We start from the raw sequence: 20,076 nt of genomic DNA on the forward strand, positions 1-20,076 counted from the left end.
TGTGTCCAAGGGTGCAAGTAATATCCAGAGAGATCCCCTGCAATGGACCTCTGCCACTGACTGTGCAGAAACAACAGATGCAGAGAACTCAATAAGCTGAGACAGCAAGAGGTTTTGGTTCCTTTGCTTTTTACCTTGAAATTCTGCTCACATACCCTCTGCTATCAGCTCAGATGTCAACAGAGAAGGGTGTCCACAGTCACGCAGTCACCTCAGGTGAAAAAGTACAAAGGGCTATCAGGAGAGCAGAAACTGATTAAATGTGTCTGTACTGCTTGCCCTCAATTCTATTTCAAAATTGTGTGCTTCCTTCATCCTTGGTTCTTAACAAATCTAACTTGACCCACCAAAACAGATCAGTGTGATCTGAAACAGTCAGAGAATATCTTCTGGCATTTTGGCCACTCTATCAGAGGAAATTGCCCTGATTTATAAAATGAACAGTAAAATTTTTATGTGTATTTACTGTAATTTCCTGCCACAAATTTGCAGAAGAAAGTTCCATAAGGAACTGTAAGCATTTACAGAGTGGTAGCAACATCAAAAGGTTCATCACTGTTGTTGCTTGTGGAATTTAAACAGGGGAGCATAGAAACAGATAACACTCCATCGTAGTTGCCTGCTCTGCACAGACAGCATTTAAATCCCTTTAGTCACAGAGTGGAATACGACTTTTAACAGAAAGGCATTAGGTGAAGCACAGTGGTAGTAAGGGTAAAAAAGTGGTAAAAAGGTGGGAAAAGAAGGGGAAAGCACAGTGAGACAATAGGGAACAGAGGTCCTGTGCCTTACCTCACTGACAGCAAAGGTAACTGCAACCATGTGCTGCCTAAGAGTGTCTAGATGATTTGAAACAATTCAGAAAACACAGCTGTACAAAGATAAACCAAGCAGTTAAGCTGGTAAACAATAGTGCTATGAAGTGACATCACCAACCACAGGCCATTCAAATTTTGTGGTTTTAAATACACTGGACATATCCTCTTCTGTTTCAAAAACTGACAGCAGGAGTGGGCATTGTACAGGTCACATATTCATTAGCGCAGCTCTTCACAAAAGCTTTCCAACTGAACTGCTTAGCACAGCAGAGCAACATCCTCCTGTTGCTTCAGTGGCTTGTCTAAATGTGCTTTAACATCAGCCTTGGAAAGAGAACAAAAAAAGGAGCCTTGGAGTGGAAAGACTCTACAACTCCTCACATTTTGCTGCTTCATGCGGCAGCAAAAAACAACGAAGAAACTCTAGTGCTACATCCAAAGCAAAAGGGCAGCTTGAAGCAGTGATCATTGAGGATCCTGCAATCTTCTTAAAATAAAAACTTATTTCTTTCTTGAAAAGCTTTCAAGATTTACTGTTATTACTACTGTTACTACTCTTTTTTACAACTATTACATGTATAGCCCAGATCAAGCTACTTGTAGCATATCAGTTTCTCTCCCTTCCTCCTAGGGTGAAAGTTTCAGCTTAAGTAGCCAGTTCTGACTGACTTGATCAATATTTTTTTTTCTGGAAGCTGGGCCAGGACTGTACACCCTAGAATGAAGGCACACAAAATAATTCATGAATTTGGAAAAGCCATTCCTTCACCTCTTTTGTACTAAGCCTTGTGCATTATGTTCCCAGTGATTAAGAATCCCAACAATCCCTCAATTTGTCCAGAGTCCCTCCTCTGTACATTGACTCTGCCACATTCATCAGTCAGATCAAGTTATATTCCTTTCAAAGGACTACACCATGACACAGTACATAACATTTGTCCAAAGTGCTCTTAAGATGAAATCAAAGTCCTTGAGAAACTCGGTTTCCACTATGACCTAAAAAAAGATGTCATGCAGATTTCCAGCAGCCTGAAGAAATCCCTCAGTAAAGCCTACGTCTGGATGTGCTGCTTAGGGCAGTAGCAACATAGTCCTCCCTAAGAACAAACCCAGCTCCTACAAACTCACCAGTTCATGACCACACAGAAGACCACATGCTTTGATCATTGGCATCAGCCAGGCATTTTGATGAGATTTACTAAAACCAGGTCATTTTTGGAAGACACAAACATCTTCTCAGTTTCAGCTATACAATTTTTCTTAAGTCGGCTCTGTTCAGTTTTATCCCATTTCCCAGCACTGAAGAGGAACAGAATAAAGCAAAATGGAACACAGGAAAAAGAAAAAAAAACCCAAACCACCCAGAAAGAGACATTCCAAATAAAGTCTGACTTTATTGAAACCATGTTTCCTTCAGACAGTCCGGCTGCCCCTTGACATTGCAAATATTTACACCTTTCAATTTATTTCAGTTGGAATTTTATTGCTTCACTACTTCCTTATGTGCAAGGGCAACTTTACAAAACAAGCCATCAGTGCTGACAGGTTTCCTTCGAAATTCAAATATTAATTCAGTTGCACATCGAGGGTTCAAAGAAAGACAGTAAGACAATACATGTCACAAGCTCCTAATTCAAAAGCTTTTTTACAGTATCTTTTTATTTCAGGCAAAACCTCACGGATGAAACAAACCTGTAGCTCTTCAAGTAAATAGGCAAGATGTCATTAGCTTAAAACTAGTTACAGATTTTGTAAGCACCACTTCCTAAGTAAAGTTTCATTGGTTTTAAAGCATTGAAGGTAGTAAACTCTAAAGTTAAAGTTTTGAATAAAGAAGTTGTGGAATACAATTTCTTTTGATCATCTTGCTACCCCCTATTCTTTCTCAAAGTAATTATTCCTTTCATTTTTCAAGGTCAGCCTGGATGAGGCTTTGAGTAACCTGGACTAGTGGGAGGTATTCCTGCTCATGGCAGGGGGTTGGAACTGGATGATCTTTAAGGACCATACCAACACAAACCATTTTATGATCAAATTATGCAGTAACACAAAAATAGCCAAAGTGTATCAAATCAAAGATTCTTTATGCAGCAGCCAGTAGCATGATAGCTGCAGCTAAATCCAGCAAGAATCTAGAATAAAGAAAATTAAGGTTAAGGAAAACATCTACACCTAGTGCCTTTATACAATTCGTGTTTTTAGTCAAATGGCCTTTGAAATACTCCAGGAATGTAAATGCATTGACTAAGCTAGATTCTAACTTCAGTTTTTTGAAAAAAATTTTAATAAGCAGTGGAAGGTAAATTTCTCCAAGTATAGATGCATTACATGATACATTACATTTCTCCAAGTATGGATGCATTACATTCCAAATAAAAGCAAGACAGCAATTCATACACCATCATAAAGCTAATTTAGGAAAAAAAATAGGCGGCATCCTACTCTTGGCTATTTTCAGGCATTGCTACGTTGCTTAAGCGAAGAAAAAAGCAGATTTTTCAGAAATAGGTAAACTATAAAAGCCAATACTTCAGAAGAGGTTAGGATTTATTTTGCAGAGCTCAGACAGAGATACCTACACCAAAACACTAACTGCCTGCAAATAATGTTTGCTAACACCACCTCAAGACACTCCAGGGACTTGTAGTCAGAGAAGCTGAGCAACCGGTTGCTCAGTAACATGAAGATGCTCAGGTGCTCAAACACAGGGACTGTTAGTCATGGAAGTAAGAATTTGGTGCACTGGCTGTGAAAAATAAGCTTGGTCAAGCCTAAAGAAAGAACCAGAGTGATTTGTCTCCTTTCAGGTAAACATTTAAAGGAGAGAGGTTTGTTTTCCTGTTGCAGGCTCAGTTTCACCTTTAAATGCAATCCAGTCAGTGTTTTCATATTCTTCAGGCTAAAAACTGGACCTCATCCTTCCTACCAAGCAGGTGAAACAAATGCTGCTTGCACTCAAGACTCACTTTAAACATTAATAACCTTGACAGGGTGGAAGACTGGCCACAGGGATCCTCCCTGAGTCCTCAGCCAGATATGAAATCAATATTATTCATTCACTCTGTGTTTTCTATCCATATCTCTTGATCTATTGGCAATAAGTGTTCTATATATGCTGTAGCAGGAAGTAATAAAGTTGTTGAACTATTACATGATGAACCCACTCAAACAACTGATGCTTTCAGACATTATATGAATTACATCAATAATGGAGAATTACAGCATGAGATCAGGAACAAGCCAGTTTGCTGAGAAGGAGATTCTGCCTACCACTGTAAATCCTCCTATTACTCTGTTGCAACCCAAAAGGTCAGCTTAAAGCTCCACTACAAACAGTTCATCACAACACTTGACTTTGATTTTGTACTGAAATAAAAGTGCTTATATTGTACAGCTACAGCTGAGAACTTACTGCAGCACTGACAGGTTTCACTACCCAAGCAAATTCTGCACAGCCGACCAGCTCTCATATTTAGAATTCTGCATGCCATGCAGAAAAACAATGCTGATTTCTGACAACCCTATGTTTATACTCTTCCTTACATATCTGCTTTTGCTAAAGGAGTTTTCTTCACTTGGAGCAAGTCCTGCATTTTGGAACTCCATGTCTTAATCATAAAAATTCAAGAGTTTGATTCAAGTCACTGTTTCAACTAAACTGCAAAAAAAGTCAAAAGAGCATTTTTTAAAATGGTATATGAACAGAATGAAGTGCAGGGCAGTACTGAATAGGACTTAGCACTTTCATTTCACAAAGGTGCTTCATCTGGATTTCATACTGAATATTAAGCTTGCACAATTATCAGAAGTCTGGTACCAAATTCTGCCCATTGTACTGAAGAAATTTTACACAAAGCAAGCAGTATTTCGGATTCCAACAGACATCTCAGGCAGATTGTCATAGTTTAACCTAAGCAAGCCGCCAAGCCCCACACAGGCGCTTGCTCACTCCTTCACCAGCAGGATCAGGGAGAGAATCAGGAGAGCAAAAGCCAGAAAAGTCGTGGGCTGCGAGAAAGACACTTTAAGAGAGAAAGCAAAAAAATGCTCACACAAGCAAAAACCGCTCACACAAGCAAAAACCAAGGAATTGATTTAGTGCTTCCCATGGGCAGGCAAGTGCTCATCCATCTCTGGGAGAGCAGGGCGCCACCACCCACAGCAGTGACTTGGGAATACAAACACCATCACTCCAAACATCCCTCCCTTCTTCCTCCCTCTCCCCACTTTGTTACACACTGAACACGATGCCATGGTCTGCAATGTCCCTTTGGTCACTTTGGGTCACCTCTCCTGGCTGTCTCCTCCCCACCTCCCACACAGCCCCAACCTCCCGTCCAGTGTGGCAGTACGCCTTGGCTCTGCCAAAGCACAGCCTGCAGCCAAAAGCAGCATAAGGATCCAATATTACTAAAATGTAATGGAAACTGTCTTCAAGTATGGAAGTATTCCAGCTTTGTGCCTAAATTACTTGAAGGCCTGCATGTATTTAAAGCCAAACTTACTTGTGTAACACATTTATCGATTTGGATCTTGCAAAGAGAAAAGCAACTTCAATGAGAGCTAAAAAGTCTCCAACTTGTGTTTTCTGGCTGAGGTTGCAGCGATAAGCATAATGTTAACATGGTGCTCCTAAGTGTTAAATGTTGTGTTGTTTAAATAAAAATTCTTTCCTTTGAAACTGAGAGCAAATTACTGAGATGACAAGAAATTCCTAACATAGGACACCTGATTCAAGAATTCACAGGTTTCTTCCTCACAATCATATGTAGCATTTTTTACTCCATATTTTTTCATTACTAAATTTTATCACATGTATATCAAACAGATGAAAATAATTATTTGGGTTTCAGAGCAACTTAAAGAGAGGAACAGCATAATATCCCTGGAGATGAAAATCTGCATGCCTGGCCATGTACCGAGTAAAAGTCACCTCCTTAACAAATGACGAACATTTTTATTAAAGCATATATTTGAACTTTAACTTTCAAATGTTTCTTCATTCCACTAGTCTTTTCACGTACTCCTGCACTGATATTTTGAATAAAAAGGAAGCCAGAAAGAGGTGTGTGATTTTGGTTTAATCATCTGCAGCCCTTCTGTGCACTTTTTCAGTTGAAAGTTTGGCTCCAATCCTATCTGCTGTGGTAACTGTGTTAAACTTCAGTTTAACAGACATAAGAGAAGTGTAACACCTACCAGAAACATGAGCACAATTTCCATCTTTCTCTTTTTTATTTAACCACATAAGTACATGTCAACAGTTGGCATAAACTTCATAAAAATACAGTACCTTTTTGTGCCGAAACACTAGTCACAATGTTTATATAAAGACTTTTTCCTGCTTCCTTGAATTCAATTAACATTTTAAAAAGTGACTTCCCAAAAGCCCTTTTTTTGTGAGTTTCCTTATAGAAATTTTTCCAAAATCTATTCTGTAAAAGTTAAAAAGCTAATGCATTTTCAGCCATTCTCCCTCACCCTCTCAATAAAACAGATTATAAAAAAATAAGATGTTTTAGAATACTGATCAGTTGTTATACTACTACTTTATCACAGGTTCCCATTTAATTGACACTGTTACAGGCGTGATGGATGGTGTCCCTATAACATCCAGGATCACCAGATGCTATTAGGGCTGGAAAGACCAGTCACACCAATTGACTGATGTGAACAAAAAAAACCAGTTGAAACAAATCCAAACCATGAACAACACACGGCGAAACATCTTAGACCTTAGCACTCTTATGATGCAGTAGAATCACAATTACTGTGATAGCTCCCAATGGCAATAAACATACAAAAATTCTACCAAGTCAGATAAACGACTAAAGGGTGTCCTTGCACTGGGTATCTTGGAAAGTGAGCTCTCTATTATCTAATTACAATACTGGTGTTACATCAAGATGACAGAAAAACAGCAGAACCAGTCTAATAATGCTGGAGCAATTATACCCACACAACTGACTACACCCATAGCACAACTGGGATAAATTTTGTTTTTCTTTAATGCTGACGAAAAAGTCCAGGCAGGATCTAATATACGGGGAAAGGAAAAAGGGCATTAAATTTTGAAAGTAATTTCTTATCAAGTTAGGCGCTGAAGGTCTAGTTAAGGCAGTGAAGGATTTATTTTAGTATCTTTCTAAGGCTATGACAGATTTTTCCTGAATAAAGCAGTTTCCCTTAAAAATTTCATGTATATTATGCCAGCTTATTCTGAATGCATAAGAATGCTAAAAACCCTTGGACACTGAGAAGCTAAACTATTGCTTACTGCAAATATTACCCTTATTAGTCTTCTTTTTTAATGTCAACAGGATTCCAACAACATGCACCAAAAAAATGAAGTTTCAAGTCCACCTACAAACTTTTCCATAGCTACTTTTAGCTCTTTTTGGATCAGTGTTAAATAAAATGTGCAAACATATAATCATTTGCATAGCAAATCTCAAGGGACTGACCCTGAAATAGAAATCCAAACTGTTAGGTTTAAGATATTTCTATAATCAGAATTCACTTAAAATGGTAAAAAATAAAATACACATTTTTCCATTTTAAGTCTAGTAAAAAAGGTATTTCTGATTTAGAAGTCTTACAATTACTAGTTTAAAGATTTGAAAGACCGATGCTTCATTGCATTGAAATGTTATTCCTTTGGAATCTTCAAGACTCTGTAATTGCTATTTTCAAATACTGTGATGAAATATGGCCTGGAATCCTTGCTCATAAGGGTACATAAAGGAATTTTTCCTCTATTAGCAGGATCTTCAACATCCCAAATTTCAGGCATACTGCAGCCAGGCCTAAAAAACAGGAATATGAAAAGAGAAATGAAGAAATGCCATAAAAAACTCATGAAGCTTCATTCATAGTGCCCCATGAATACTTGATTGTGCCATCTGTATTTTTTAAAGTTTGTCTCTGTACTAGAAAAATTATCAGATTACAAAATCAATAAATATAGCAGTAATTTAAAAATAGTATTGAGAATGGCTTTTGTGGTTATGTAATTAATAAAGAATTAATTTGGAAGAGGAAGAACATAAAACGACGCAAATTATGCAACACATTATACATTACCAGGGACCCTTAAATCTTCCTGTAAAATGGAGGGTGATATACATATTGCTAACATTTCTAAAGAAAATTCAGGAAATAAAACACCTTAAAAAAGTAGTAATTCCTTGTTTTTTATAAAAAATCATAGCCAACATCAATTCCCTGTAAAACGGCCTTTCAAAGTTATAATAACTGTGAATATTCTAATTTTATCAAAGATAACAGAAAAGAAATTGAACACATACATTTCATTTTATTCTAAATGAAAAGAAAATGAAATAAAAAATCCAAACTAATTCTGCTCTGGAGGCCAGAAAGAGAAGGGGGGCCAAAAACCAAGGGGGGGGTGAGGGGGGCAGTAAAAGCATAGCTCTTTCTGGAGAACATCTTAAATGTAACAAAATTTTTATTGACTATTAGTGGTCATAACATTTTGGGTGCTCCAACTATCTTTTACTTTGCACCTTTTATTCATACCAGGCTTTCATTATACACACACATCTGTTCTTGCCATTAGAGAATAACTGCTTCTTTTCTTTGTAATGACTTCTTTCCTTTGTAATGACTTCTTTCCTTCAGGGTTTTACAGTGAAGCTTAAAAACCCATACCTCAGAGCTTCCCAGGTTCACACACAGAACACAGGGCTGCTAATGAGGGTAAACTCAATTACATCAGTTACTATCTACAGATGCTGGACAAAAATGTATTTTGGACACTTTTAATAAATAAACCACGAATCAAAACTTGATATGAATTTCAGACTACATATTTCAGAAGTGTATCATTCTTATGAGAAAGAGGGAGATTACTTACCTTTTTCTGCTTACACACAATGACTCTTCAAGGATGTAGTAATTCACTCCTAGTTTTACTAAATCTCTTTTTACTTGACTTGCAGGTTTTCGACTGTACATGGAATACACTACTTTAGTTCTGGCCCTTCAAAAAGAAAAACCTAAGGGTTAGCTGCACTAGAGCATGAAAATATAAGCTTTAACCTTAGACTGGAGAGGAAGGCTTTTTTATTTCACAAGGTAACTACGCCAAAGCAAAGTTTACATAAATAGTGCCATTTGCTGAAGTATGATCATGTCTTCAGAAATATAAGGATTCCAAGAACAAGTTATACAGTTTTTCTATAGCAGGAGACAACTGTGTAACAAGATCCATGGTTACTGTGAACTGCAAGTGTAAAGATGTCAAAGCAACGCATTTACCATGGAATACTGAGGACTAGAAATGAGCTTGCTTGGACTGGGGTGATCAGGAGGAAACAATCCTGTGCCAAGTCTCTCCACAGTGACCCCATCACTGTGGGTCACTATGGTCACACTGCCCTGGCTGGGACATTTTGAAATGCAGAGCACAAGACCTGGAGTCCACCTACAGTCATCAAGCAAAATCAGCCTTCGGACATCATGATCCTGTTTTGGAAGTAGATGACCTTTAGGTCCCTCCAAACCAGGCCAGTTCATATATCCAGCAATATCCTCCTCTGAATGTGCAAAGCATGATGTCTTAAAGCCCATCCATCTTCTGACACTTAATTCAGGTATTGCCTGTACCTTATTTTTCCCATGATTTTGTAACTAGGACAGAATATTTCAGTTGAAAGGGGCCTGCAGTGATCATCCAAGTCCCACTGTCTGACCAAAAGTTAAAGCCAGTTAATGCCAGGCAGAGAACTAAGGACATAAGGCATGTAAAAAAAATCCCTGTCCTTTCTCTTTTATTCCCCTCTATCTTGCTGCCTTTTTGTTGTGTTGGATTTCTTTCAAGCAGTTTCACCAAATTAACAAAAAAATTATGCTACACTATTAAATTTAGTAAAAGAAATTCATGACCTTTTCAGATAAATCAATTTCAATTTAGGCAAATATCCTGATTTTGAAAATAACAAGAGTACAAATCTTAGTAACTCCATCCCAAAATTTCAGCTTCAATAATTAACCAATTATCACAAAAAATGACAGCCCATCACAGAAAGCTAATAGAAATAAATACACTGGCTATCATGGAAAAAAAATTATATCTGTCTACAATGTCAGGAGTAACCATAATGAAGACAGGATATAATTGAACTGATGAAATCAAATTCCTTAACTTAATTCTGATTTTGAAGTTTGAAGCCATATCTGTCCCTAGAGTGTATCCTTTCTGATGAACACAAATCCTCAAGAAATAATGTGTTTCCATTCTGACTGAAATAACAAATCCAGTTCTGTGAGATTTCAACAAATTTTACAATATAAAACAATGCCATTCCTATTGTGTATTACAGACATTATGAGAATCAATAGCAGACACAAATAAAACCTCAACTGCAAAATTTACCTCAATCCTGCATCTTCATAGTGAGGATGATTTACAATAGGACGAAGTGTAGACAATTTGACACTTGCCATTGTAGGCATTGCTCCTGCAAAAACTGCATCTGAAATACACAATCAAGGGCATTTTTGAAATGAGGAATCAAACAATTAGAGAAGCAATTCAAATATCTGAGCAGTAATCCCATAGGAAAACCATGAAAAGGGTAGGGTACTCATTTTTAAAAGGCTGTATGTGACATCAACAGGAAATGCACAAAATCAGTGTTTTAGTTTAGGTTTTTTGTAACCTTGAACTCAATATAAGCAATTAGATAACTAAGCATCTAAGAATGGAGATTTAATTAACTCATTTTTCTTGAATGGGTAGAATAACATAGTTATTATAACAACTCTTTCATCAGTGTTAAATGGGCAGTAAAATCTCAGTTCACTATGGCTTTAACATATATTCCCTCTAGAAAGGCAAGTACCTTGTTTCCAGCCAGTTTTCTGACAGATTTTAGGAAAAGGAGGGGTGCAACCACAACACACATAGACATTTTTAATTCTCCTCTAGCAAAATGCTGATCATGTACCAACATAAAAGACCAGCATCATTTAAGTAAAAACGTATTTTAATTGGACTTGGCAAAGATGCTTTTGTTGAAAATACTCCACCAGTGGTTAGAACCTCCAGACCAGTAGCCAGGAGTCTAACAAAGACAGCTTCTGGTGCTTTTTTTCACTGGCATAGCTTTTATGTGGACAAGTAGACAATGCCAGAGCTGCAGATAGTACCAATACCTCTGCAGTCATTTGTGACAGGTTCCATGGTTCAACCTCACAATAAATGGGGACATCCTACATTATTAAATAGTTCACCTTGTCTGGTATTGACTTGTATCCACTCTAGAAGTTCTTCCTGTGGCAAATTGCTAAATTCTCCCATGATGTTCCACTGAGTTCGAAGGTTTGCAGATCCCTCTATTGTCATCAATGCTAGAATAGCAAAGACCAATGTTTTGGGCTGGACTTTATAGAAGAGCCATCCAAACAACTGAAATGCAAGAATGAATTAATTCCTAGACAACAATTCTGTAATGTTGTATGCAGAACAATTCATTTCTATTTCTCTATGAAGAATCTAACATATATTGCACTATAAAACATCTCTGCTATTTCTTCTCCACTAAACTTCAGATTATAATTCATAGTATTATAATATAGTTCAGAACATAATATTATATACAATATATACTGTATTTCAGAATGCAATTCCTAAGAATTACTCCTGTTCAATAAATATTGCACATTACATTTGCAATTCTAAATAAATAAAAAAAGAATTTTAAAAATTCACATTAATGCAAACTTTTAAAGTTAAATGTCAAATCTCAGATATCAAAATCTGCGAGGAAAGATGATTCAATAAAGCTAACAGGACTTTAATAGTATTTTATCTCCTGTTTCTATCTAGAGTTTTTATCTTAGTATACAGATTAGAGATTGTACTACAAACTTTTGAAACATATTAGAAAGACAGACTTGGAAGACAGTAAGCTTAACGCTGCTTTATACCCCACTCTTTCCTTTCTCCAACTGGGGCTTGCATTGTTTCCTAAAAGCAATTTGCTGGAGGCTCTAAGCAAATATTCATAAATACATGAAAAGAGGTAGTTAAAAAAGTAGTACTAAATTTGCTGTGTGGAAGCAAATTTAATTTGAGCAGTAACACTTTATCACATCCATACCTGAACCATTAAATAAGAAAGTATAAACTACATTTTTTCCCCAATTAGAAGGCTCCACACATCAAAAATATCAAACTCACACTAAATAAATACATTTAATTCATAGTACTGTTATTTGGGTTTTTTCAATTAAAGCATGAAACAATGAAAGAAAGTATTTTAGTAGAAGCTCCCACAAGGCTGACTACACCAATTAAGTACTGTGTTTTATCTTTCTTATGAACTATCTACAAACTACCTCAGATTATTAAAATTCTCCAGCCATCTCTCCAAAGATACAGTATACTCTACTCTCATCCCTAAAGACTCACTAAACAGTCAGAGAAGAAGAGCAATACTATCCAGGGAAAGTTAATTTCCCAAACACGCCTGACCACTGTGTGGATCTGGAAGGATGAAGTGAAATGAACTCATTTGTAGGCTGCTCTACACGAGCAAACCTCCTTTTCACCAACAGCTGCAAAAATGTCACTTCACTGACATGTTAGAACTTTGACAGTTCCACAACTTTTAAAATCAAAGAAAATTACACTACTGTCATGCTTTTATAAAGCCTCATTGATGTTCAAAGTCTCTGAATTTAGCACTATTTTGTTTCACAAGGAGCCTAAAATGATTGAATATAAATGCAATGCAAAAAAAGCATTTCTTTCATTGGATGCTGTTCCTTATGTTTTTTGGGGTTTTTTTTAATCAATTCAAGCTTTTGGGTTGCTTTTTAGTTTTTTGGTTAGTTTCCCCAAATGAATACTTTAAGTATTTCTCCAAATTCCCACTCAGGATAGCATCATTTTCCCTAACAGAAAGAAGAAATGTGTGGATGCAAATGGTCAAAAGTCTGAACAGTAACAGCAGAAGATCTGGGCCGTACTTGATGAACAAACAGTGAGTTCCATGACAAAACTGAATCATCCCTAATTTAATTACTCCTCCTTGTTCAACCTAAGAGAAGTAAAGGTTCTAATAGCAGGTTTCTCATACTTAAAATGCAGCTGTACAGAAGAAGGGAGTTACTCCCTTTGTAAAGATGCAGCTACTTTATATTTTTATTTCATTAAAAATCCTTTCTTGAAAATGTGTTATGAAGTGAATTACTTTCCAATGAAAATCAACATTAGGTCACTTCTTTTCATCAGAAAGCATTCCAGACAATGAAAATACTCTTTATTTGAAAAAGAATATTATCATTTTTATTGCCCATCAGCTGCCACAGGCTGCTGGTAATGGAAAAATGGAAAGTGCAGGGATTCACACAATGGGCTGAAACAACGCAACATACAAAATTTCTTTTTCATGTGCAAACAGTAATTTTTAGCCTCAAAAGAAACTAGATATACTAACATACCACTGCAGATAAGCTTTCATGGCCTGCTAGATGAAAGGACAGTGTTGACCTCAACTGCAGTAAGATAAATGCCTGTCTTAAATTTGCTTAAATTTTTCTTGCATCTGTAAAACCAAACTGTCACTTATTAACTTATGTTCATTCAAACATCTAAAACTTTACCCAGTGATATACTGTACTGAGTGTTAATCAATCATTTTGTCACAAATCTCATCTTCCTCCATCCAAGAAATTCTGGATCAGTATTGCACATACAATTAGATTTTTCAGCCTCAAAAAACCACTTCTCCTCAGCTGACACTAGGATAGAAAAAGCTCATCAAAAAACACTTCATATTTTCCTGGCCCTACAAAAACAAGAAAACCAACCAAAAAAAGAACAAAAAAAAGTTTTCTTATTGTTTGCTTAAGTCTTAGAAGTGATCTGCTCAATGGTGGCTCAGCAGCCTTATGGGCCAGTGTTTGTCTACCATGCTGAAGCCAGTCCTGTATTGCTTGGAAGATTGTCAGCCTCCCTCTACTAAAGCAAGCACACATCTGTCAGACCAGGAAAAAAAATCCATCTTGTCTTCTACAGGTATCAATCAGCACCAACTTGGGGAACAGCTGAACATGCAAAAGAACCTTCACTAATAACAGGACAAGGAAATCAATTTTATTTCCCCTTATGCTGTTCACCTAAAGTTGGATTCACTTGAACACTTCTCTTCAGGCCCAAGCCAGGGCCAGGATATTCCCAGGCTGTATTATGTAGCACTGCTGGTCATTTATCCCTTTCTGCACAAAATAAATGTCTGACCTGCAGCAATCTAAAGCCCTTCCCTAGCACTCATGACCTGTTTCTTTCAAGCCTCCATGATGCTGCAATGAAGGAAGGAAAAGTTACTGGACCAGAGTTACCTGATCCAACAGGGACAGCTCCCAGAGCAGGTTATCATCTGCAACTGCAGCTTCCTGAGAAGCTTACTCTCACTCCACAATAGGAAACAGCAGAACAATCAAAGGGCCAAAATGCAGTTGGAAGCAGCAGATAAAAAAATATTGACAAAATACTGTCTACTGTCCTCCCTTCCAATAGTTACACATTTACGACACATGGCATCCTCTAAGATCCAACATGCAACAATTATGAAAAGCACCAGCATTCACTAACTGGCCTGATGACCTCAGCTGCAGTACTAAAAACACATAACAATCCAGGAAAAATTACTGAAATGCTATCACTCTGGTGCTTTAAAAAAAAAAAAAGTCACCATGCAGCTAAAAAAATCAGCACAGATTTTACTGTGGCTCAAAATATATAAATACTTTTAGTCCTGAACTTCACTACAAAACTCTACTACTACTACTACCACACCACCACCACAACCAACAGGGCAGAAAAGCCCATCAAGAAATATACAGTTAAAAAATAACTAAGAACAAATCAACTTCGGACAGCATTAATCTAACTGTTATCTAGAAATTGGATGTTAAAAGAACATTTTTTCATTTTGTTCCTCTGACTTCTGAAAAGCAGCTTCATTTCAAATTACTCAGAAATACCTTATGAAAGTTCACTTAGAAAAATAACCAGTGCAACTGCTATTGCTTGAACAACCAGATCACCTAGGAGGATGCCTGCATTTCAAGAACAACTAAGAGCTGCAAAACTGGACATCTATGAATCTTCCAGAATAGCAAGCATGTAGAGGAAATTTCTAAGTCCCAATTACAAGGTGGCTAAAGAAAGAGGTTTTGATAATTTCTTAGCATTTTATATTTTAACCGTTGAGATTAATCTGATTTTGGCAAACGTGTGGCACTTTAACCTATGCCAAGTGCATCAGGCATCAAGAAAGGGATGAGCACATTTAAGCAGACTGATACAGTGTAATCTGTCCAGTGTTATAAAGAACTACCCTTCTCTAAAGATCATTTAGGAAGCAGTTCAGTTTTCTGGGAAACAATTATTTGTTCAGCTGGTCAAACATGAGATAGCTTTCTCCTCTTTGCATAAATCTGTCTCATTCACTCATCTTCCAGTTGTTTGACACGGCTATCAGCTGCTCCACAGACAGGAACTGCCTTCATCATAGCACCCTAATTCCCTTTTAGACACTTTCTCCAACAGCACAGTGCATGCAGGGTGACAGGAACCTCTGAAGGCTGCTTTGAGCATGGTCACCCAGAGCCAAGTGTCCCTGATCCATGTCCAGCTTCCAAATACCTCCAAGGATGGACCTGACTCTTTGGACACTCCACCACATCCCTGGGCAATCTGTGCCGATGCTTTTCACCCTCCCAGTGAAAAGGTGCCCCATGTCCAGAGGGAACTGCCTGCATTCCAGGGTCTGCCCATCACCTCTGGTCCTGTCACTGGGCTCCTCGTGAAAGACTCTGCTATTTCCCCCAGCTCTGCACCACCAGCAAACTTGCTGAGAGTACCCTGTGCCCCACCCTTCAGTCCATTAACAAAGACATTGAGCAGCCCTGGACCCAGCACTGGCCTTCAACCAGGCTTGGCACCACTGATTTCTGGGCCCAGCTGTTCAGACATTTTTCAGACTACCTTTCCTGCCTGCTTCCCAGATAAAGGACTGCTTACCCTACTTTTGCTGCATGTTCAAAGCTTCTAAAATAGCTATTTAAATAAGAGATTTAATCACGTTCACTTCTCAGAAACACAGATAATGGAACATGGAAAGCCTATTCTAAGACCTTTTATATCTGGAGGAAATCTAGTTAACATTTGATGTTACAGATTATTCAAAGTAGTAAGATTAAGTCTGAGTTAGGCATATGAGTTTTGATTTTTATGACTGAAATGTTTTCAACAAGCAAGATTTCAAATGAGACTTCTAGAAAGAATTAATAGGCAGGAAATATGCAAGACAGTAAGCTCTGAAGAGCTGTGAAAACACAGTGTAAACAAAGACAAACACTGGATAAAATTAATAGTCAATAAAAACTTGCAGTGGCAGAGAGGTGTGCAAACACAGTAAAATCTAAGAGATGTCTCCCTGTGCTCAAGCTTGATACACAGCATGCTAACTCATATAATAATGCAGTTGGACAAGTTGCATAAAGCAAGACTTTTGTTTTATTTGGGAAGAGGGGAGAATGGAATCATTTTTGATAGGCAATATAATCTAGTTTATTTTTATCTGGTACCCTCAGATTCAGCAATTACACACAGAGAAATCTGCTTTAGGACAAATATCTGTGTAATACTCTAAGTACTGAGATAGCTACAGGATAAAAAAGACCTTACCTGTTTTGAACACACCAAGGAAGCCATAATGCACAGATGTGGTGTTAAAAACAGCTTTAGTCTCATGATTAAAATCGCTAGGACACTGTATGCCAACAGCTGCAATGCATGGAATACCAGCTGAAAAGAAAAAAAGAAACCACAAGACACAGAAGCAAATTTACATACTTTTCTGCCTTAAGCAGACAACTTCATTTTCAGTATAGCTTAAGTGACAAGCTTGTCTAAAAGAGTCCAAGTCAAAGTAAAGATATTCATATTTCAGATGGTGATAATGACTTTCTGTAATCTTTTATCTAAAGTGCATGTAGTCTGCTGACGAATGGAATAACAGGAAAGAGAAACATTATCAATAAATGAAAAAGGAGCTAGAGAAACAGCTAGCTATTAAAACAATCCTTAGCCATTAACAGGCTTCACTTAGACAACAAAAGAAAGTGTAAAAATTCTTGTATAACCTCTTTATAGAAGTTAAGAGACCCTGCTTTTTAGTGCCCAAAATACACAAGTATAGAGTAAGAGAAGAAAACAAGATCATCCTTGATAATGACACAATCAGAGGCAGCTTGCTTTAGTATTCTAAAAAGCATCAGATACATCACTCATTACTCCTAACATTAATCTATGTCACTTGTCAAAGTTCTGTGCTAAATAGAGGCATTTTTGCAATCAGTGCTTTTATCTGATTGATTATCATAGAATCATTTAGGTTTGAAACAGCCTCTAAGGTCATGTCCACTCATTAATCTAACACTGCCAAGTTCACTGCTAAACCATGACCTCAGTGCCACATCTACATGTCTTTAAATGCCTTCAGGGATGGTGATTCAACTCCTTCCCTGGGCAGCCTATCCCACTGCTTGAAAATTCTTTTGGGTATTTTTTCTAATATCTAATCTAAATCTTCTCTAAGGCAACTTGAGATTAAACCACGACAGACATCTACCAACTCTCTGGGCCACCTGATCCCAGTGTTTCACCACTCTCATTGTAGTAAGATTTCTTCCCTATAGCTTGCCTAAATCTATTTGATTCCAGTTCTAAGACACTATCCCTCGTCCTAATGGAACAGGCCCTGCTAAAAAGTTGTCTTTGTCTTTCTTATAGGCCCCCTTTAAGCAATGAAAGGCCTCAGCAAAGTCTCCCTGCAGCCTTCTCTTCTCCAGGCTGAACATCCCCAACTCCCTCATCCTGTCTTCATAGGAGAGGTGTTCTATCCCTCTGTTTTTGTGGACCTCTTCTGGACCTGTTTTAACAGGTCCACGTTCTTCCTGTGCTGAGGGCTCCAGAGGGGGACATGCTATGCTGCTTTGCAGAGTTTTACTAAAAAGAACCATTACACTACAACATTCATTATGGCATATCTCAAAACAGAATTTGAACATTACATGTCGTATGAAAAACCCAGTAAAGGAACCATCTTCTTCTCAGTCTCCATGTGGAAAACAGAAGGTCCAGCCTAGCTTCAGTGCCTTTTGGAACAGCTACAGTAAAACCCAAGATTCCTCTCTTGCACAATCACCCCCATTAGCCAGTATATTCCTTTGTTCAACATTTCAGAGTTATTCTGGTGACAAACCAGACCCAACTTAAGATGAGGGAAATAATGATGCAAATACTTAGATGCAAATAAACCACATGTATTAGCATCAGCCCATTGCAACCTGCATTTCAAGGCTGAGTATTTGCATTAACACAGGAACAAAACTGTGCAGAAAAAGAATCTTACCTCACCATGGTTAAAACCTTCTTCTCTGAAAAAAACAACAATCCAAAACCCATCATTATTTATGTACAGAAGAAATGGCTTTATAATAAGATAATCTCTAATGGCATTAGACAATGCAGCTAATCCGATAGCATGAATCAAGTGTCAGAATTTTTTTCCACCCCTCTATCCTCCAAGTTTTGAAATAAATTGCAAATCATAACCATCTTCCTCAATCCCTGTATCTATTTGGAAATCTTGAGTACTGGTTTTAGCAGGTTTTGTTTAATCCATGAGATGAAACTCTGGTACCTTTATAACCACGAAGAAATTAATGAGGGAAAAAAGCATTTGTATTTACTATTTATAGTAAAAAAGCCAAAAAAAGCACATAAATACTGCTTTAGGAAAAGAGCAGAAAAGTAAATCATTAAATATAAAATCTATGCATAAATGGGTTTAAGATGTCCAAAACATGTTAGATAACTTTCATTTTAGTTATAATATAAAAATACCACTTGCAATACATCCATTCAGTTCAGTTACTGAACTGCACATAACTAACCTTTCAAAAAGAACTTACATAATGTAGAATTCTGAACTTTGTAGCACATAGCAAATCAAAATTGAGTTTTACAATAAAAAAGAAGACAATCAATACTTACTTTTCATATCGGCCTGTGTGAGATAAGGAGTACAGAATATATTTAATTGCCTGAAAAAAAACAAGACACAACAAAAAGTATGAACATACTTTCAAAAGCATTTTGAAGCATTTCCAACATTTGCTAAATTAAACTACACCTGGGTAATCTCTTTTTGAGATAATGCTAAAACAAAAGACATGCAGTGTTTTAGCCAGAACTTCTTTTAGAGGTTGTTTAATTAGCCAGGCAGTTAGCAGTTATCCCATCTGTTCCTGAGCAAACTGTAAGTTGTTTTTACACAAATTATACATAATCAAATTTACAAAAACAGTTATAAACTCTAGTTTAGTATTCATCAGCTAAATAACAGAAATTTCTTCTAACTGACTCAGGACTGGACCTTTGCAAAAATCTTTGTAATGAGAATACAGAATTTTAAATACATGTTCTTGAAAACCTGTGTTTTTCTGACTGTATTGGGTTACATGTCAAGGTTTCAGTATCAGGAGCAGTGCAGGGGTGGCTTCTGTGGGAAGAGACCAGGGGCAGCTCCTATGTCAGAGAGAGCCAGTTCTAGACAGCTTCAAACCAGATCTACCACTGGGCAAAGCTGAACTCATCAGCAGCACTGGTGGGGCCCCTGTTGATAACATGTTTACAAAAAGGTAACTCTGCAGCATGTTTAAGAGAGAGCAGCAAGAAAACTGGGAATGAAAGGAGACTCAAGTCACCAAGGTCAGTGAAGGAGAGGGAGGAGATGCTCCATGAGAACCATGAGACTGCATCTTTTGGAGAACACCACAGTGATATAATTTGTTTTTCTTTTCCCCTGGAGGGCAATGAAGGGTTATGGTGGAGCAGACAGAAATTCACCTGAGACCTGTGCAGGAGCCCATGCCAGAGCAGGTGCGCATGCCTTGAAGGATGCTGCAACCCACAGAGAGCCCACAAAGGAAACAGCTCCTGGCAGGAACTGCAGCTTGTGGACATGAGCCCACAAAGCTGTTGCAGATTTCCTGGCAGGAGCTGCAACCTGTGGGGGACTCATGCTGGAACAGTCTGTTTCTGAAGAACTGTACCTCATCGAAAGGACCTGACCTATGCTGACCCCATTCTTAAAACAACTGCAGCCTATGGAACAGACCTATTGAGCCTGGGGATGAGGAGAAGATGGTTTTA

The 20,076-nt window shown here is 37.6% G+C and overlaps 1 protein-coding gene across 1 annotated transcript in view; it reads right to left on the reverse strand.

The window, feature by feature from the left end:
- Nucleotides 1-2,241: 2,241 nt before the first annotated feature.
- Nucleotides 2,242-20,076, reverse strand: part of DPY19L1 (dpy-19 like C-mannosyltransferase 1) — a 48,752-nt gene continuing 30,917 nt past the window's right edge. Inside the window, exons 17-23 of the mRNA XM_005485920.4 lie at nt 18,916-18,965; nt 18,272-18,296; nt 16,543-16,662; nt 11,076-11,250; nt 10,216-10,315; nt 8,695-8,820; nt 2,242-7,624 (exon numbers count right to left, since the gene is read on the reverse strand). Coding sequence (XP_005485977.2) covers nt 7,468-7,624; nt 8,695-8,820; nt 10,216-10,315; nt 11,076-11,250; nt 16,543-16,662; nt 18,272-18,296; nt 18,916-18,965 — 753 coding nt within the window. The 3' untranslated portion in view covers nt 2,242-7,467. The remainder of the gene's footprint in view (nt 7,625-8,694; nt 8,821-10,215; nt 10,316-11,075; nt 11,251-16,542; nt 16,663-18,271; nt 18,297-18,915; nt 18,966-20,076) is intronic.

Source organism: Zonotrichia albicollis, chromosome 1 (assembly GCF_047830755.1).
Source record: "Zonotrichia albicollis isolate bZonAlb1 chromosome 1, bZonAlb1.hap1, whole genome shotgun sequence".
Classification (NCBI taxonomy): Eukaryota; Metazoa; Chordata; class Aves; order Passeriformes; family Passerellidae; genus Zonotrichia; species Zonotrichia albicollis.